Here is a 21,389-nt window from a genome sequence, read left to right on the forward strand (position 1 = left end):
AAGATACGATATTATTCACAAAGGATAGTACATTTGCTTAGCAGATGATTTAATATCACAGGTGGATGAAGCAATACATTAGCAGGAACTCTACTAACATCAACACAACAGTCACTTTACGTTATTATTATTTTAGAACCTTGGGATACTACAACAAACGTCTTATTGACAACTAGGCCTTAATTGACTTCACTTTTAATTGCTGGATATGTTTGAAACACCAACAGACACAATAGTCCAGACTATTATTAACAACTTGAATGAAAATAGTGTTGAATGATTTGCATTAACGAGCGAAAGGCTTCCTGGACGATGGGATCTCCTTTGTCCGTGCACTTGACAGTAAAAGCTTTGTATTTACACAAACAAAACGTCTTAGTTTCCGATTTAGCGTTCTCTTTCGCGACATTCGACACTTCTCCTGTAACGTATTTTTCCACTTCTATTGGAGACCCACGATTAGTTTTGATTCATATTTTTGTAACTGAGAAAGTTAACCTCGAAAATAATATTTTTAATGCTACGTTCAGAATACGATTGGGAAGGCTACAGCGCATCGGCGCGCGTTGCCCGGCGCGCAGGTTTCCCCGATCGAGCCCGACGGGCCTCGACGGCCCCCGACAACCCAGACCTCGTTCGACCTAAACCTAACTACGACTTTGTTATATCAAATATAGCTCTACTCTAATTATATTTGTAAGCCAAATAGACCGAGTAACAAACGCTGCGTGCACTATTTTCACATGACTAACCTTAAGTCTTCCACTGCACTATTGCAAATTAAACTAGTTACATACATTTGTACGAACGATATTGATTTATACCACAAATTGAATGGTCTTTAAACCTTGTCCTATAAAGACGTCTTTAATGAATAGTAACATGAAAAGATAGGGTGTACAAATAGGTTTAGGCGGGGTCCATAACGAGGTTAAAGTAGGTTGAGAAAATTTGATGCGAAATTACGTTGAATATTTATGTTAAGGTATCGGTGTAAATAACTATTACATTGTCTTTTAGGGAGAAATACCGGACGTGCTTGGAATATAGGCATCATAAATATAGTTAACTATTATTTAGGACCGCCGATAATTTGACCTATACTTTTATAATAATTTAATGTCTATGCAATACAAATAAGCTAATTAAATAAAATGATTTAATAGTGGTTTTAATTTCTTGCAAATGTCTGTGTAAATTTTTAATTTTAGCCTAACTTTATACAGACTGTTTCGTACCCCACATATAAAATAATTTTAGAGAAGTAAACAATAACCTACAAATCCGTAGGCGTGAATAAAAATGCAAAAACGTGGAAGCGGAAATGATATGTGAATATTTATAAACCCTATCCACCTCTAGCTACGCAAACAGGCGAGATTTTTGTATTTGTTCACGTTATATAAAATACTATTGCGAATTGGTTTGTAAACAAAACATGTAAACATTTACAAAGGCCTTTTAAGGCCTTTGTAAATGTTTACATGGACGTACTTTACAGTCTCACGTTCGCTATAAAATCTGTGATTTATTAGTACTTACGTTCACTTTCTTTATAGTTCTTAGATAAAGTAAGTAATACAAGTTGTATAAAGTGGTTACGAGTAGGATAAGAGATGTATTAAGGTTGTATTTTTATGACCCCATTCTATTAAAATAAAAAAAATGGTATAACATTTCTAATTTTAAAAAATACAAAGTAAGACAAAAGTAATAAACAGAAAAACTTCTTTCGGACGAATATTAAATTATATTTCAAATCTTACTAATATCGTACTCTTACTATATAATATTATAAATGCGAAACTTTAGATGGATGGATGGATGGATGTTTGTTAGAGTTTGTAGCCAAAACGGCTGAACGGATTTCGATAAAATTTCGTGTGGATGCAGAGGATAGTCTGGAAGAACACATATACTAATCAAATTTATTTATTTCAGGCGGACGGAGTCGCGGGCAAAAGCTAATAAATGATATTTCAAAACATACTTGAATAATGATTCCCTTTATTTTTTTCTTATCCTATTTTATTGTAACTTTATGTTATATTCGCTTACTTAAGTCCCATAGTTTCCGATAAATGAATTCCCATTCCAGGGATTTTCTCGCTCATCAATCCGCGAACAAATGAATATCGACCAAATGCAAATCGATTCGAAGAGGGGATGGATTAACAGCACTTAGTCAAATTACTTCATTAGTGAGCAGTTTGTATAAACTTTTCAGTTCTTTGTTTGAAATGGACGGTTTCTATATAGTTCTTAATTCTAATTTGTTCATTACCGTTCAAGTTTTAAAAATAAAAATCGAAGCATAACATAATTTGAATGGCAATTCAAAAGTCTGTTTACCATTTTTAAATGGCGCAAATAAGCCTTTCCCTTTTCCACGGCCTTTCATTTACATGCATGAAAAATCCCTCTTTCACATTGAACTGTTTATGCACGAATTCGTTCGAAAGAAATTTTGTATTTTTTATTTTAAAAAAGGAAACAACTTCTACTCTAATTGTAAAACAAGTTTTAACTACCGCATTTTTTCCATCAGAGGTTTCTTATGACACAAGTTGTTTTTTCTTCATGATTTAGTAACTAGCCTGCTAATTACATAATTTATTAATTTTGAGAAATAACTCAAAACATATCACGAAATTACTTAAATAAACAAGCATTTATAGATTCCTTTGTGTTAAATAGAATAAGGATAATTGAAATGGAGTGTAGAGGAAGCGTATCTTCGTTGTTTGTGAAGCAATTTCGACTCAGTTCAGCGAATGGTTGGGATAAGTCAGCCATTATCGAGAGCTGGTTGGAGTCCCAATTAGCTCTGTGATTAGATCGCTGCGCGTCGACGCCGCACCACTGCACCTGTAGTGCTTACTACTACTTATGCTTCGTTATGATAAATCGAGCGTATAACTGAGAACAGTTATGAAAATTATTGACGTTTTGAAGATGGCGTGTCTATAACTCTGTGGTACTACTTCTTTTCATTAAAATGTCTACATTTTTGTACTACTGAAGATTTTAAGTTTTTTGTATAAATAGGACAATAACGTTAATATGGTATATCTATTTGAATATAATCGTAGATACGAAATCGGTGTTAAAATATATTTAAAAGCTAAGTAATTTCAATTGACATTTAACAGTTTTATCAACTTTCGTATTTTCTATAGTAAAATGTTTCTTTTTTAAATAACTAATTTGATTTATTCGATTGAAAAGGAACGTAAATTTTTTTGTTAGTTAATTTAAAGGATTTTTATAATTCTTTAGTTGAAATTAATAAGAGAGCTTTTACCGTAATTTTATTAATAGGTTTGAACTACAATGAACAGTACTTTTTACGTAATACGTACTTTATGGAAAGTGTTGAACATAATCGTAAAAGCCGTCATCATCTTATGAAAAACTCGAATTTGATATCCAGTAGACAGACCGTTTAATTTTAGTCTACTATATAAAAAATGTAATCGTAGCACCTTGAGATATTAAATATTTATATGTTATTAAATTTAAGATGTTTGGGACATTGTTGAAAACATATATCTAAATTAACAATTCAATTTCCCGTCTTATAAATATCGATCAGTTTGTGCACGAATAGTTCATGAAATAGAATAGATTATTCTGGAAACTGTTTTATTTTAAAATGTTTTTTTCCCGCGTTAATTGTAAATTGAAGATGTTTCATAAAATGTAAAATCAAGTAAAAATATCCAACATTTGATTCCCTAGGCTATAAAATTCTTTTACTTGCAGCACCGAGATCTTTTTTCTGTTTATTTTAAAAATACAACTGTTTGTACCCATGGGAAACCCCGTTACAGTTTTTGTGCTAAATAATGTCAATGTTTTATTCTTAAAATCCGAAAGCTATGATGATAACAAAAATACTAGTTAAGTTACGATTTAGTTGCAAAAAATGTACTATATGATTTTAAATAACATTCTCACGGAGTATTCCTATGAATAAATTCTATTTCTAATTAATTGAATAGCCTAAAAACTTATTGCGTAATAATTTTATAAGTGAGTTATCTTTACTCACTACCCTTATCAAATTTCGTGACATTAAACCCAAATGATGAGGCCCTAAACTTGGTGTCGTCGTATTTGTTGAACAGTTACATATGTACGTGTATTTTATTTGATCGACTACTGTCATGACATTCTTTAACACTATATTACATTTAAGGGGACATCAATTACCGTTATTTTCCGCCGCTTTAAGTCTATACTGATTTTTCTATATATATTATTACACGAAAAACATTTATTTGTGTCTGTGCTTATTGAAGTAGAGTAATACTTACTTTAGTCACTTATTTCTGTCGTATTTTATAAGTAAACTAGCTGTTCCCGTGCGACTTCATCCGCATAAGATTATGAAAATTTTATTTTATTGTTTACATGTGTCAAATAATCAATTGCAAATGTTAAAATACCAATAACCATATTATGGCAATTTTGCTTTCTTGATGTTGGCAGTAACTTATGGTCTCTTTCCCACATTAGGGTTTTTATCCAAAATATTTACCCCCTAAATTAATAGCGTGAAAATATATAGCCTAAAGCGTGACGAAAGTGTAGGGCTTTTTATTAAAAAAAGACATATTCAAAAATATGCTATAATTACTGACATCTTAGGCAACATAGAAGTGTGTGTTTACGCTTTATTATATTAGATAGATTAAATCATAATTTATACTGTAACAGTATATTCATAAAAGTCTATTGTAACTATGGAATGAATCGTTACCATTATAATCCCTAGCTCCTCGGGTTAACATTCATCAATGATAAACTGTAGTTTACAATGCAATATGAATGCACTTTCCGTTGTTTATCCAGTTTGTATGACCTAAAATTATCGTACTTTTACAGTATAATCACCTGTCCTATTTGCGTGTAAACAATTCAGTGCACTAGCGTTCTTAAACGATTATTGTATGACAATTGCTACAAATACATTTGAATATTTGAATTAAATTGACTGTAACCTAACTGTGATATACGTCATTCGCCCCTTGCAATGCAAAATTGTCAATCGAATAACCCTTGAACAACCCTGTTAAATATAAAAGGTCTGACGTATGTAATATTAACGTAGCTAACATAAATACATTTCGCACGAATAAACGGCTCACAATTTGTAACCGGGTTAGCTGATCTGCATTAAGCGTAATCGACTCCGGCTCTACGCGTCCGATGGATATTCCGATTCTCACTTATTAACTGATGACGTACATTCGATCTTATATGTAACAATAGCATATGCAAACTTTACTATGAATTCGATTAGAAATGCATCGAAATAATGCGCGTATAGAAATTGGATCTACATCGTCATTCCCAATACGTAGAATATGTAAATTAGGGAAAAACTAAAATAATTCAATTTGGACGATATGAAGGAGGTGATTCTTTGTTATATACGTCAAAGTAGACAAAGTATGCGTAAGTCATTAAGTTATTTCATATGCTTGGATACCTATAACTTTATATTGGGTAACCATGCTTCTTTAGACTGTGTTCTAAAGATCATAGTGTCTATAGTACACTTGTGTGCTTACCTCGCTAGACGTGAGGTAGCATATCCTGGAGTCGGTGCTGTCGACGGAAGCCTGCTGCACGATGCCGTAGCGCGTTGACTCACGGTCGCTGGCATACTCTGAGCGCACGCTGTCTTGACGGTCAAATACGCCCCTGGAATACAAGTTCTATATCAACTATATGGTTCCTGTAGACCACTACGTGGACGTAATCAGGTAGGTAGTTGCTGACAATTGTATTGGAGTCCGGACCTGTCTAGAACACTTATATCAAAATGATAACCATCCTCTAATGCCAGAAGTTTTAATAGATGATCCAGATCCTTATAATAAAACTTGGTGTACTTTTGTTTCAAATGAACTAAAACACCTTTCTAGTTAACATATTATACTAGTAATGTAAACAAAAATCGTTTCAAACTCGTTATTTTCTGAAAATGACGCATCAAAATGATTTAAATGTATTCCGCCTGGATTCCGACAAATAACGAGTGGAAAGCTACGCCGGGGCTTGTATTTAACGATAAAAGGGTTGCCCAGAGCTACAAAAAGTCATAATAATAGTCATTATTTTGAAACTGTAATCGGAGTAAAAAAATCATACGGAAAATGAGTTATAATTGTCAAATCGCTTTTAGTACACGTGAAATATTCTATTCTTTTTTGAATGTACTGTTCTATAATCTATACAATCTCATAGCTATACAATGGAAAGTTAATTTCCGATACTATTTCTATAACAATAGCGTGAATGGTTTTAATAATAATGTACTGTAATAACTTATTAATACCACAGATAATATCGACAGTTTATTTTTTTTTTGTAAAAAAAACTTGTCAATACGATTACGACAAAGTATTATGTATTTCTACTCTTTGTTACTTAACTTTAAGAATTGCTGTTTTAAATAATTTTATGTAACCAAATCTAAGACGATGATCCAGTTTAAATTTTTAATTTACGTTACTATGTAAAAAAGTATCAGACCGAAGAAAGTACGGATGGATTGTGTGAAAGAGGATATGCTTAAGAAAGGAGTGAATTCAGATATGACGGCTGATAGAGATATATGGAAGAGCAGCACATACTGTGCCGACCCTCCATAAGGGATAAGGGCAAGTTGATGATGAAGTAAAAACGTATCTATAGAAGAAATTTGTATAACAAATTATGTAATATAGCCTGTATAAATCTCATTAATATGAATATAGTCATTACAGAGTCGGTATTGGAAGAAGTAAATATGTATGCATGTTTAATGAAGACACTTTGAATCTGAAACTATAATGAGCAGAATAATTTACATGAAACCGTTACACGAGGTATCAAGTGCCAACAATGTTGTTTGACCTATTAATCATACTAATATTATAAATGCGAAAGTTTAGATGGCTGGATCTTTGTTAGTTTGTAGCCTAAACGGCTGAACGAATTTCGATGAGATTTGGCATAGACGTAGAGGATAGGCTGGAAGAATACATAGGCTACTCAGTTTTTTTTAATTACACGCGGACGGAGTCGCGGGCGAAAGTTAGTGCTTTATAAAACTTAAGCATAATATCAGTGTAAGTTTCGACATGTGTTTTATTTTTTAAGTTACTCCGTTTTGTAATGTATTTTTCTCTTAGACAATCTCGATTAATTTCGATAGTTATTGAAATTAAAGTATAAAAGCGTTTACTAGAAGGAATTATTTAGTTAAAAAATCTAATTAACCTTGTTAAAATGCGTCTTAACTTATAAACAAAGATATCGATCTTCTACTAACAGTAATGGATATCCCGAGTACTTTGTTTTCGCTTTCGTAAGTAATTGGCTAAAGGGATTTTAATGCAAAATCTCTCTCCGAATACATACTATTAAGTATAAAAACTTTTAAAACATCGTTCAATGTAAAATCTAACCAAGTTCTACCGGACAGAATTAGCATTTTAACACTTCATTTGCATTAAAATAACGAGACTGAATTTACATTGTCTAGTATGATACGAGCTTGAGCTTCGGTTGTTTGAAATGCCAATTAATGCAGCGCTGATGAGTGTTAAAACCCACAAAATGTTTATATTAGCAAACTAGACGTTACGAAACTTTTAGTGCTAAAACCGTTCTAGTATGATATTGGCTCTCTGTTGGATATGTTAGGATCAGGGATTCCTTTATTACATGAAAATTAATTTATATTTTTTAATATTTTCATAGCTACTAACTACAAATGTTTCATTTGCGTTAAAATAAAACTTTATTTTTACTTTCTTAATTTTATACATTAGATAAATGTCGAAATAAAACATTATGTATTTTTACAATAAAATAATAAATTTTAAACTTTGTATTACTTACGACTTTATACCATAATGTCGTATTCATAAATTACACATAAAGTTACTCTACCAACTTTCTTACGACCTTTGATTCGATTGTAATAAACTTTACGATAAGAAATTACATTATTATTGTGAAATGTAAATTGTGTTCATAATTTGAAGAAATTAGAAATGATTTAAAGTTATTACAATTAGACCTTGTTTATAACCCAAGTTAATAACTTACTTTTGACTTGAATTACTGTTTCAAACCAAGTTTCCGAGAAGATAACTTGAATAGAACAAGACTTAGTTGCATGAAATCAAGCCTTCTGAGGCTATGTTTGTATGAAGTACAAAGTAATAATTTACAATACTGTGGTTGTAATGACATCAATGTTAAGTTTATAACACGTGTAAAACCTACAAGTCGAATTAAAAACTTACCGTTGTTCAAAGCTGTCAGCTCTATTGCTTCTGTAGCCGGAGTCATTAAGGCTGCCCTCGTGTCGCAGGCTGGGCAGGGAGTCCCAGGGCGAGCGACGAGGCGGCGGCTGTCCGCGCCAACCGTCCGAGTGCCGGTACCACGCCGAACGCGCCGACTCTCCGATACACGACGCGCAACGAGAAGCGCTTACGAAACTAAGGAACAAAGATTGTGGTTAGTTTGTTATGTTCTGTTGATAATTTTATGTCATGTGGTAAAAGAAATCCATAGCAATATCTAAGAGTTTGTGATAATTTCTTTTTTATTCACGTTACTATCAATAATTTCGTTAAATGTGTAAGAAAAGTTAAAACTGATAAAAACTTGATACGTAGTTTAGTGTATATTTGTTTTTGATATTATAATATAACTGTGACTTTATTATCTAATGTTAACATTCGGTATAATTATGGGATTATTTTATTAATGAAGACCGAGTAATCGAATCGAAATTTATTGCTGTACGCTTTCATTAAATTACGGGCTGTAGTAATTACACAAATTGCTCTTAATTATATTCCGAACATTAGCTAGAGGGTAATAAAATCATATAGAGATTTATGACCAATGTATAAAACAAAACATAATTTGGTGGTAAGAAGTAAAAAAGATAAAGTCAACATTTTTTCGATTTTGACATCAGTGATAACTGATACTAAACAAAAATTCAGTATTTAAACGTACAAAAAACGCTACATCGCCAGATCGATATTATAATGATACGATATCGTCAAGGGACGTGCAGTTAAAACGAAACAATCTGCGTCCGTCGGAAAAGTTCCTCATAAAAATCTATACGAGTTCAGAGTTGTAATACCGTACAATAATCTAATTTAAAATGGCCGCCTGCTCCCTCCCTCGGGACGACATCTCCACGTCGGATACGAAACCCGTCTAGAATCTATTACTAGTTTAACAGTATGAGTGGAGTTGACATTTCTCTGTAGACGCTACTATTATGTAACCGATCAACTTGACGTTTCAAAGCTACGTTACGGATCCTGTTGTATCTAACGCATAGAGCTAATCTATTTACAAATAACAAAAGATGACTCTCACTGATTATAATACTGGACAGCTCAACAAGGTAGATAGATAATAAAGACGTAATCGAATAACTGACGACTCGAGTCGACGAATACGTAATTAAGCACCAATTACAGTATTTTTCGGGGAAAATCGCGGCTAAGAAAGATACTGGTCAGATTGTAATAGAAATCTATGATAATGATTATGATGTTCTGATTAAAACGATGCCTGTGAGTGGTCTCGCATAATAATAAATTTAGGCGAATGATTTTTATTAATGCAAATATTCACCGTCATTACTACGTTCGGTAATTAAACACAATTAATCGAACGACCTGGTTTGATATATTACAATCAATAAATTATAATTCAATCGATAAACTGTAATTATAACTGGAGTTAGTTCATATTCTAATAATCTATATTCAACCATGATGATTGTCAATACTTCTAATAACAACTAAATGCTATACAATATTTCTACATAAATGAAGACATATATCTTGTTTCCTTCTGAGATCAAAATGTAAGTTTATATTATTCCTTGGTAAAAATCGAGATATAAAAACATATGAGTATAACATCATATTTTTATTGCACTCTTTGTATAAATCGAAGAGACAAGAATATGTGAAAAAGAACAATATGTGTTCGGGAAAAAATCTCCACAAAAAATACAAGATAACCCGTTGTCTGATAAAACGACGCGTCGTATCGCACGTACTCTGTAACACTAATAGAATTTCAAATGACACACAGAGTTCTATCTCATTCCGTTGGATTAAATAGCTTTTCAGAACGATTTTCCCGAGACATCTAATTAAATGCTAAATCTGGCGTCGTTTCTCTTTGTTGCTGTTTGCTGTACACTACACGGGCCGCATTAAAATGCCCCACTGAATATTCTCTTTTCATGTGGTAATAATTAATTAAAAATGTAAATAAAATGTTTTAATTCATTTCCAAGATTTTTTACAATACTAAGAGGCATCACTATGAAAGACTTAAACACAGTTATAAATGATTTTTTGCATGTCATTGTCAATTTGAATAAAAACTTACACCATCGAATAGTTCCACCCAGACAAATATTTTTGCTATACATATAAACTCTACACTATTAAGAAAAGTTGACTAACTGCATATTTAACATAATGTCGTGTAATTTCTCGTTCACAAGTATAGTTTAAATTTCTCTTGCATAGTTTATACTTGAGGTCGGAGATAACAAAAAAGTCAGTCATCCATAAACAACTGGATGTACGTATTTCTAAACTTGCGCTGCCATCCGTAATTCCATCGTTAGGAATGTAAGCAGCCGTACACACGAGCGCATAAAATTAGGTCAGACTCAACTGAAATGCTATACTGACATTTTTAAGCTTTTTATTCATTTTACTTTATGCACAAACGAACTAATGGTTATTACACTTAAATCATGTATTCTCTACTTTATACTACACTAAGATTTAAAAGACTATTATTATCTACTTTGACAAGTACGAAATGGTTTAAAACAGGAGAATTTAGTTGTTAAATTATGTGTTGCTAGCTATAGTTCGTGACTTCGTTCGCGTGAAATTAAAAATAAAATAAAAAGCATAGCCTATGTTACTGAGTATTATAGTAGCTTTTTATTTATTTAAATACATATAAAATTACAGACACTTTTTATTTTTAGTAATAGTAATTGCCTAAAGACAGTGTTAACTGATAGAATTTACTCTTATTAGGAAAAAAAAATAAACACAAATTATGGAAAAGATTTAAGATTTGTCTTTTGCAAAACGACGTAGAAGAGTACGTAATAAATGATTTGACTAAACATTATGATGTTTTAAGGAAATAGGTCGCCCCGGAAAACGTAGCAATATATTACTCTACTGGAACTGGACCAGCAGCTTTGTTATGTTAAGTACATCCGTATAAATTTTCTTTAATTTAAAACATTCGACAACTACGGTGAAAAAGAAAGATAAGAGCACTTAGGTGAAAATATTCAATCGATGAAGAGTTAGGTCACGGACATGAATTTTTGCATAAAAATCAATGACTCATCGTAGCCTATCTGCTACGCCTAGCTACGCCGTAGCATTTTGCTGTGCCACATAACTTTAATAAATTCAGCGTCGCAATAAACGGATGATAAAGTGAGACAATATATCGTAGCTATATTTCAAATAGCGCTTGCTTATTAATTTTCAGAAGATTTACACGGATAGATACGTTACATTGAAATTGGAGTTGAGAACTTTAACAGATTATTCATTTAGGATGTTTGAGTTAGTTATATGTTGTTATACGTAGTTAATTTTTCTAAAAAAAACTATTTTATATTTTTGATATAATATAAGGATTGATTTCATACCTCGATTTTCAAAAGAAAAATGTAAAAAAATTATTTTCAGCGTATTCAATTGAACGCACTAAAACCACGTGTGGCTTTACCATAATTTTATCAGATGTTTGAAGTTAGAAGATTACTACCCCTTTAACTGGGGTATAATTATATTTCGAGAACACGATTCCAATTAATATAAAAACTCCTTAACAACGCTCCAATCACGGGTACCAAGTTAAAAATAAAAAAATGTATAGGACTTTGTTTTTCAACTAAGGTATCTAATTAGGATAATGGATTTAAGAGTAAACATTCTGTTTTTTTGATAACAATGAAATAGATATGGCTGTAAAAGCTTATGATCAAATCTTTGTATTTTTCTGGACAATACTTCATTAGTGATGAATAAATAAATTCTTTACGTCTAATCAAGTGAAGGTTAATGAAAACAATAATTCATTAAAATTTTAATATCTTGAAATATAATTCTAAAAATACATAATAAACAGCGACCATTTGAAAAGTTTTCTTTTTAGTCTAGTCTTTTTCAGCCGAAAGTTTACAAGGATCTGAGGAAAATGTCTTGTAAAAACATCAACAAAACCTTCGCACGGCCGCCTTACCGGAAAGCTGACAATGAAGTTTTGTCAGCCTCAACTCACGTCATGCGTCAAATGCTTTATTCGAAAAGGCATTAGCTACGTGACGACAACTTGCCAGCTTAACACGTACGTTTCTCACGTGACACACGAACGAAACTGAGATCGAACGGTATTTATTGTGAATTCTGATTTAGTATAATACTTATGTTGAAATGTAAATTATTCTTTTAACTACTATCACAATGACGCTAAACACAAATTTAAAACCTTAAAAATAATCTATCCTTGTTCACACATGCTATAATGTTATTTTAAAACAAACTTCATTAACTTGACTTGGATACCACGTGGTAGCTAAATACATATTACGATTTGAATTAAAAAATAAATCTATTGACAATATGATTTTTATGAAGAATTTAGTCTCCAACATTACTACACCATCACAATAAAAATATTAAAAAATACAACGTTAAGAATAGAGGGTTAATATAGGCGATAATTTTTATCTTTTGTTAATAAGTTTCTAGATAAATAACAAAGAAGTTATTACAGGGTATTGAGTTATTTAAGTATCATATCTTTGTATTTTCAAAATATAGTCTAACTTAACATGTGCAAAACTAAGACAATACGATAAAAACAAATAAGTTGGAGATGTCGGGAACATTATAACAAAACACCGCATTGTCTTGTACAGGAAACTAATAAATTTTGGGCTCCATAAACTTTGGCATTGTATAACATTTGGTATATTTCGGCTTCATAAATCTACGACAATTTCGTCGTTTTGACTGTTTGAGATTATACATATATATTCTATTATTCCATACATTTAATACTCAAAATATATCAATCGTATTATATTCTTTTGTATCATTTAGTTCATTGTCTTGATGTTGTAACCTGTGTTTTGAGATGTAATGGAACATTCGCATTGAACGACTTATAGCTCAGTTTTCCCCGTATTCAACGCTACGTACTGACTGCATATATGCTTGCCATGTAACCTTTTACAACTCGTAACGTCTATCGTACGTAACATTACGCTTTAATTAAAAATGTGACATACTTATTGTGATAAAGTTGAATTTCGTTTTAGCTTACCTTGATTGGTGATCGCTCAAGTATCCTTGATCACGGTCCCGATTGCGATCCCTGTCAAAAATATCCTCATTTAAACCCTTTTTTAATTAATATATTGTTTATTTAGGATTTAACTGTATTCCAAGAGGCGATAAACAAGCAAGTTTAATTTTGGCCTTTTTATCCATTAAAATACTCAGTTAATTCAAGCGAAACAATAACAGTAATTTGAAAATGGAAGATATCACAGAAAAATATGAATTAAGTACGTGATAAACTTTAAAAAATACTGGCTATATGTACTTCATTAATTTTTTAATAATTCTAACAGCAAACGTTACAAAACAATACGTTATTCAGCATATCAATCAGATGTCTTCCATTGTTACAAAAAATAATTTTCAATTAAAAGGTACGCGTCAACAAACCTTGTGTTGTGATCGCTGAGGTACCCGCGTTCCCGTTCTCTCTCCCTTTCCCTCTCCCGCATTAGCTCGTTACGGTCGCTGCGACAACAATACAACACCTCAATCAATAAACAACAAAAAGAGGATACAAACGAAATAGAGCTTCGCATTTAACAAACCGTCGAAAACAATGCCGCTGGCCTATTTTCTTTGCCAATTCAAAGTTGTATAAGTTACAGTGTTTTGTTTATGAATAAATGAACAATTTTTTTCGGATTTATAATTGAAGGAAGAGTTTTAATAAGTTCTGGTTGTGATTTTGACATAATTAAAATTTGTATGACATATTGTTTATCAGAACTTTTGGGTACTTATCAACACAGAGTTATTTGTCCTATGAATATTGATATTCTTAAAATACTTAATTTAATGTACAGCCTCAATTAAATGAAACAAAAAAAGATAATTGATATTGAGTTTAAAATGTTGAATAGGTTACTACTATATGGCATATACATACATTTATTAAAAAATCTTGAAGTCCTCTTTAAGTCATCGGATATACTTATAAAAGTATCTTTCTCTGTTATAGTAAAATTAAAAAAGTCAGTATAATATGCTATAATACCACATCCAGTAACTTTAGTTCAAGGTCATTACATCCATGATGGAAAATTAAATATTTTTAGAATTTAGAATGAGAGGAATCTTAATATGTATTTCGAAGAATTCGGCAGTGTAAGCCTACAGTTAAACACTGATACACTGAACCTCAGTCATTTTAAATATTCTATGGCACGTCCTCTAGTTATTTTCTAGGACACAAGTCCTTTACGACATTATGTTACAAGGAAGTTCGTGCCTAAAAATAATGTTGTCATCTTACATTTTGTGTCAATTTACAATCAAAGTTATCGTTGAAACTAAAATAAAAAACAAAGAGAGATTGATAATTAGTGTAAACATAGTTTTGATACGATTGTTTCTCAAGCAAATTAATTCTTTGAAATCTCAAACTGGAAGGAAAATCATCAACAATATGCAATTTAGGGCTAATTTCTATAAATTTTGCCTATGCAAAATTAGGAACCAAAATGTGTATTTTGTGTTTTCAATATGTTGTTGTATTACTGTCTTCTGAATTAAAACACTGAATTCTAAATTATGAAAATATCGTGAATCACGCCGTTCATAGTGAGACGTAATACGCTCTGTGTACTGTTTAACTGACAATTTTATTATCTAAAAATATTATTAATCCCGATTTAATAATTGTTGTCGTTTTTTGTTATCTTTGTAAGTTCGTAACACAGGAAATCACCAGAAACTCAATAACATAAGAATTGTGTACACAAGCCTATTGTATTGATAATCATAGATTAGACGCAGTTACCTATGTCTAAGTATTGTTTTCATTGTAAAACAAACAATGATAGCATTGGTTTGCATAACAACGACCATATTGCCGCTGAATGTACCAATTTAGAGTACGAATAGAATAATAATTTACCTATAATATCCGTCGCGATCAGATCTGGCGCTGTGCTGTCTTTCAACCCCAAGGCGGTGCGGCAGCGGCAGAGTTGAGGATCGGCTGCCCCCGCCCGAACATTGTGATGCGGGGCCTGTACTCACAACATTATATTTCAACTATTCCTATTACGCTTCTAGTTCATACTGAGATATGGGCTGTGAGGGCCGCGGGATGTGACCCCCAACCACGTGATAGGATATCACTATTAAAAACATTAGCTGGTTGGTGCTTCTTAGCGTTAATTGGAAAAACAGGACACTTTATATTTAGTACATCTTTAAGTATTTGTATATAAATGTATATGAAAAAAATAAGGAAATTGTTAAGGGAAGTTGGTTTGCATATAATCGTATTTAGCCAATTTTGTGGGATTCATAAAAATGTATCGTGTTCGACGAATTTATTTGTGACAGAAAACAAAAAATGTTTCATCAGAGATCCATGTGTTCAGTAAGTATGGGAGGTGATTTTAATAGGCATGTTGGTAGAATGAGTAAAGGATATAAGAGAGTCCACGGAAATCAAAACATCGAGGGGGAATACTTAATAGATGCATCTATTGCATATGATATGGCAATTACAAATGCGTTTTTCCAAAAAATAAAGAAACAATTGGTAATCTATCAAAGCGGCGGTTGAGCAACACATATATATATTATCTTTGCAAAGAGGGATAAGTTAAACTTAGCCAGAAATTGTAAAATTATACCAGGAGATCATTTAGCAAGTCAACACCGACTGCTAGTAGCGAAATTTAAAATTAAAATTAAATTGTAGAAACAAAAAACTCCCAGCAAAATTAAATAGAGTATGCTAAAGAAGCATGAATTTCCGAAAGAGTTTTGTAAGCAAGTGGTGGATAAAATGATAAAAAAGACAGGACTTCTTTACAGCTCTGTAGGCCTTGGCTTGGTTCAGCATCATTTGTCGCATTTCGATTTACGCCGTCTATATACCGAAGTTGTGGTCTAACTCGACTTCAACGACCTTGGGGATTGCTTGTCATAACGCAATTAGATTAAGAAAGATATGACTGGAAGGACAGTAAATTAAAAAACGATGCATGCGAGGTACAAAGAAGGTTGGACAAATAGCGGGTTAAATTGAATAAAGCTGGTATTAAAATTAGTAGGACTTAAAAAGAACATTTTTTCGGCAATTTTGGTGGTCTGGCCAGTTTATCTCCAATCGCCTTAAATAGTAAGCCTCTACCGGCTCCAATTTTAAGTACCTTCGCTCTCTAGTCCAGAACGACGGTCGCGTTGAACAAGGCGTAAAAAGCTACAGGTTACTGCTGTAACTTGTGAATGCCTCTTAAGTTTAAGGACAGATCTACAAGGTCATCATAAGATCTGCCATATTGTATGGATTTGATCGACGGGCCACCAATGTTACAGAAGAAAGAAGATTGCATATTACAAGATGGGATAAATATAAGCTTATTCTTATTGAATTAGATAAAGTTGAAAGTAGCGCCAGTGGTTGAAAAATTTAAAAGCAAAAGGTTAACTTGGTATGGACATGTTATGACACGAGAGGATGGGACATAAACTAGAAAGTGTTAAGACTAAATATGGATGGCTACAAAGGTAGAGGAAGACCGAAGAAAGAATGGATGGATTTTGTGAAGTGGGTACGCTTAAGTAGGGAGTGGATTCAGTTATGACGGCTGATAGAAATCTCTGGAAAAGCAGCACATACCGTGCCGACCCTTAGCAAGGAGAAGAGAACATTGATGATGATGAGTACGTTCGACGTAATAACCACTTTGGTAATTAACACGAAGGTTAACTGGAAGTTTTAAAATTTAGAATTGAACTGCGATTTTTGTAAAGTTATTTGGGCTAGTTATTAAATTTACTTTCGAGTTGCAAGTAACTAATATTGCTCTTCTTAGAATCACTTACGTCTGCGAGGTGGATACGGGCTGCGCTGATTCGAAGGCGGCATGTTGTCGTTGTATTCTATACAATATAAACATTCTTATAAATTTGTATGATATTAAAGCTGTGATATTAATTTAATTTTAAATATACAAATCTCAATATTATAAACATAGTTAAGGTAAACATTAAAGGTTATGTTCACGTTCGCTTTTTTATTTAATTTTTATTGTTTTTTTTTTTTTATTTCATTTTCATGCTCTGTTTCTTCCTATATTTATTCTAAAGCGATGGAACACAAACTTTTACTATAACATTAAAACGATAATTACCTAGATCTTCCATGCTCTGACTGAGCAGTGCTTCAAATGTATGCAGACTGTAGCTCTCAGCGTCCATTCCTTTGGCGAGCGTGTTGCGAAGGTGCATCTCGTACTCAAGCAGAAGGCGCGAGGTGGGCGATCCGGGCGCCGGCGTCGCGCTTGACTGCGACGCCTGCCGCGACAGACACGGCTTCTGCTGTTCATAACGAACTTCGTTTTTACTTTCAATTAAAAATGCCTAGCATCGCATAGTTTTGTGGACGAATTCGTAAATTCAGATAGACATAGATATAAAAACTACTGTGATGAAGACCATATTAATGGTTTCTGGCTATTACTTGAGTAAGAGAGTTAACATTTATAACTTAACATTATGTTTTGGAATTGCCTACTTGATGTTTGTTAAACTGTTCAAATGATTACATGTAGTTTAATTATAATTGGTTACATTGGTCATTGCCTCGATAACTGTCAGTAAAATAACAATCTACAAACAGTAATCTAAGATTTAAGAATAAATAATACCGGATGATGATGCATGCGAGGATCTCGCCGCTGACATGGCTCCTGGTCCGAGTTGCCGTTGGAGGAGGATGGCGTGGTGGCGTAACACTGGTTGTCGAACATCACGTTGTCAGAGGGCGGTGACAAGTCACGTTCGCCTCCGCCCAGCTCCAGGTACAGTCCGCGCCCTGGGTAGCCGCTGGGAGCTGCGCCCACACCCACGCCACGACTACCAGTACCAGTTATATTAATAAATTTGATGTAACTTTTTATTTAAAATTAATGACAATAAAACGAAAGCAAGGCTGTAGTAAAACTATTTTGTAAAAAGGCATAAGAAGGCGCATCAACTCGTAAGGAGTAACGTCTTATGACTGTTACCGTATCTGCTGATGTATATTGTAAGCTAACTCTCATTGAGAAAAAGGAAAATAATAATGTTGTCGTTTGTATATCAACTGTTTACCGTTGCGAGCTCTGTCGGCTGTTGTTATTGACGTGCGAATAGTGCGGGTGAGCGTGCGGGTGCGGGTGCGGATGCGGGCGGTGTGGATGCGCGCACGCGGGCGGACACGCGCCACCGTACCGCCGTCGACCCATCTCAGGCGACGTCACGGGACTCTCGGTCGACGGCATCGGCTTCAGCATTCGTTTCAGGGTACTCGAATCTAAAAAAAATCATATAATCATTAATTTCCTACAGTTATTAGGTTATAGAAATAACTTTCAATGTTTTTTATACTTTTCTTAATATGAAATGGTAATAAAATCACTTCTACAACCAATGTAAAGGATTTCGTATAGCCAGTTTCCTAATTTAACTGAATATATACAAGGTTAGTCCAATAATTTTATAGATTTTCATCTCTTAGTAGAAGTTATCATTGTGGAGAAATTGTGGTACTTACCCATATTCATATCTTCAGTACTCTTAGATTTAGTACGCCGAGATCCCGAAGTGTTGTTGTTGATAACATTGTGATGATGCATCGAGTGCTTCTCCGACTCACGTGACTGAAAATATTGTAACGATGTTAAATGTCTTTTTACACTATTGTTTTTGTAAAGATGCACCCGTGTGCACCGCAGGTCCCACGCCCTCGCGCTCGAGCAGAATTCGAATCTACCCACTAGTGCGGGAGATTAAATATGTACCCGGTTACCCGCATTAACTTGGGCCGCGATATTTAAACAATATGTTCGCCACCAAATGTGGCGAACCTGTACGATCTGTAACGAACAATCTAAATGTCTACCGATTTCTTTCATGCACAGAAGTGTAGTAGTGATATATGTTTTAGAAACATTTTTTATAAAGATTCGCAGTCCCGAAGTCTTATCTTGTTTATTTTCTCTATTTATTGACACTACTGTAAAAATGCGAGTCTATCGAGTTTCGGCCACGGGATCTTGGTCTGGTACTACTAATATATAATCAACTTTTACTTACGGATTCATTGCCGTCTCCATAGTCAACGCTCTTTGGCATGTGCTGCAAGTGTTCCTTGTTGGAGCGTGTGGAGGTGGACGAGGACTTGGAGGTGGTGAGAGTGCCCCCAGCCTGCACGCCCTCAGATTTCAGATCTTGATTGTGCTGGCCCGAGCTGGTAGCTCCTTGCGACTCCTCAGATGTCTGTGAAAATTCAAAAAATACATTTTTGAGTACGAAATATTGTTTAATAAATATTGATAAATTCAATTTACTTCTTTTTTAAATTAAACATGAGCTTGGCCTGATTCCACCTAAGTAAAAAGTAGTACTTTTGCTTAGTCATTAAATAATCAAGATTGGATTTAAATTACTGAAAAGTTAATAGCAGACTATAAACATATTTCGATCATAATCATAGCAGCTTCATCAACTTATGATAAATTTTAACCTAGCAAACATTTTCCTGGAGGTTCTCAAGATAATGATCTAGAAATCGTAGTATTCACTCAATCGTTATCAGTGAAGATGTTAAAGAAACTTAGCATGACAGAGGCTTATATTATTTATAACTAATTGCTATATGTGTACAAAGACATTCCTAAATACAAACTTACATTAGTGCCGTGTGTGCCCACAGAAGCGGTGACAGTCTTGGGTGCTGTGGAAGTGTTGGTAGTCATAGTGGAGGTCTCCTGCGACTTGGGCGGGCGCTGCGGCGGCTGGCTCTCAGCTTGACGAGCAGCCGCTATGTTGAACAGAATCATCGTTAGAATTAACTATACCTATGCACTTTCCATTAAAAGAAAATCGACACGTTTAAACCAATATCTAATAAACTACGGCATATAGAACCCATCCATAGTAAATTTCGTGGTATGACAAACATAAGATAAAATAATTTTTGTTTGGATTGTGTAAATCAGCAGCAAATTTCACGCTAAATCGTTAATAACTAAACGTTTTTAAAATAGTACAAATGCCATTAAAAATGTCGTAAACCTACTTCCATTCCAATGAGATAAAAGCGAACACTATGATGCGTTTATTGAGGCTATAAATGTATTCTTTAATAGTTTATAATGAGTGATTAAATATCAGTTCAATATGACTGTTCTTTTTATGAAGTGACATCTATAGAACAAATGTAACTATTATCACAGCTAGCTAGATTTTGATATTTTACACACATGATAACCATCTTCTGGCCATGTTCTAAGTTCTTTTGGGCCCTATATTACATTTTCACTGGGTGCTTGACGTATGACTCCAATTTCAACATGCAAACGTTTTTAGGAGAAATGGGATTAGAAGCCACCATAATAAATGCGACTTACGTTTAGGCGGTGGCTGAGTTGTCGGTTGTGAATTAGAGACATTGTCGTACAGCGAAGTGGAAGATGTGGCCGCGGCAACCTTGTCAGCTCTGTTGGCGGTGCCCGCAACAGCCGCTTCTGTTTCTATTGCGCGAGTCGTTGTACGCGGAAGAGTCGATGAACCTAAGACATTGGAAGAATTAGCACTTAGGGGCAAAGTTTTGTTTATCTCTAGTAATTATTGTACAAGTACTTACGATATCGAGGATCTTGAGCCCTTAATCTGGCGTATTGTTCTTGAGACATGCAAGTGCATTGTGGCTCACGACCGTACGTCAAACTATGAAATGAAGAGAATAATGTTATTTTAATGTATTTTTATGAAGAGTTTTAACTTCATCTCTTCAAGTACCTTGAACGATTAGGACTAGCTGGTGTGGAGACTGGTTTCCTCTTTGTTTTGAACTTCTGCTTGCTCCCAGGTGGTTCTAATTTTAGGCTGTAACTAGATGACGCCTTGCGTGAAAACTTGAATGATGGTGACTGGAATGAATAAAATATTTTTATGATCACATCATATAAATGT

General features: G+C 33.6%; 1 protein-coding gene across 1 annotated transcript in view; it reads right to left on the reverse strand.

Annotated features, from left to right (window-relative positions):
- The window catches only part of LOC106105605, a 75,789-nt gene that overhangs the window by 47,674 nt on the left and 6,726 nt on the right, over positions 1-21,389 (reverse strand). The window contains exons 6-19 of the mRNA XM_013286022.1: positions 21,216-21,346; positions 21,061-21,143; positions 20,825-20,986; positions 20,105-20,235; positions 19,509-19,691; positions 18,967-19,072; positions 18,525-18,726; positions 18,080-18,287; positions 17,564-17,750; positions 17,256-17,312; positions 15,325-15,439; positions 13,836-13,913; positions 8,310-8,504; positions 5,580-5,712 (exon numbers count right to left, since the gene is read on the reverse strand). Of these exons, the coding sequence (XP_013141476.1) occupies positions 5,580-5,712; positions 8,310-8,504; positions 13,836-13,913; positions 15,325-15,439; positions 17,256-17,312; positions 17,564-17,750; positions 18,080-18,287; positions 18,525-18,726; positions 18,967-19,072; positions 19,509-19,691; positions 20,105-20,235; positions 20,825-20,986; positions 21,061-21,143; positions 21,216-21,346 (1,971 nt within the window). The remainder of the gene's footprint in view (positions 1-5,579; positions 5,713-8,309; positions 8,505-13,835; positions 13,914-15,324; positions 15,440-17,255; positions 17,313-17,563; positions 17,751-18,079; positions 18,288-18,524; positions 18,727-18,966; positions 19,073-19,508; positions 19,692-20,104; positions 20,236-20,824; positions 20,987-21,060; positions 21,144-21,215; positions 21,347-21,389) is intronic.

The sequence above is a fragment of the Papilio polytes genome, unplaced genomic scaffold, assembly GCF_000836215.1.
Source record: "Papilio polytes unplaced genomic scaffold, Ppol_1.0 DF822845.1, whole genome shotgun sequence".
NCBI classification, from domain to species: domain Eukaryota; kingdom Metazoa; phylum Arthropoda; class Insecta; order Lepidoptera; family Papilionidae; genus Papilio; species Papilio polytes.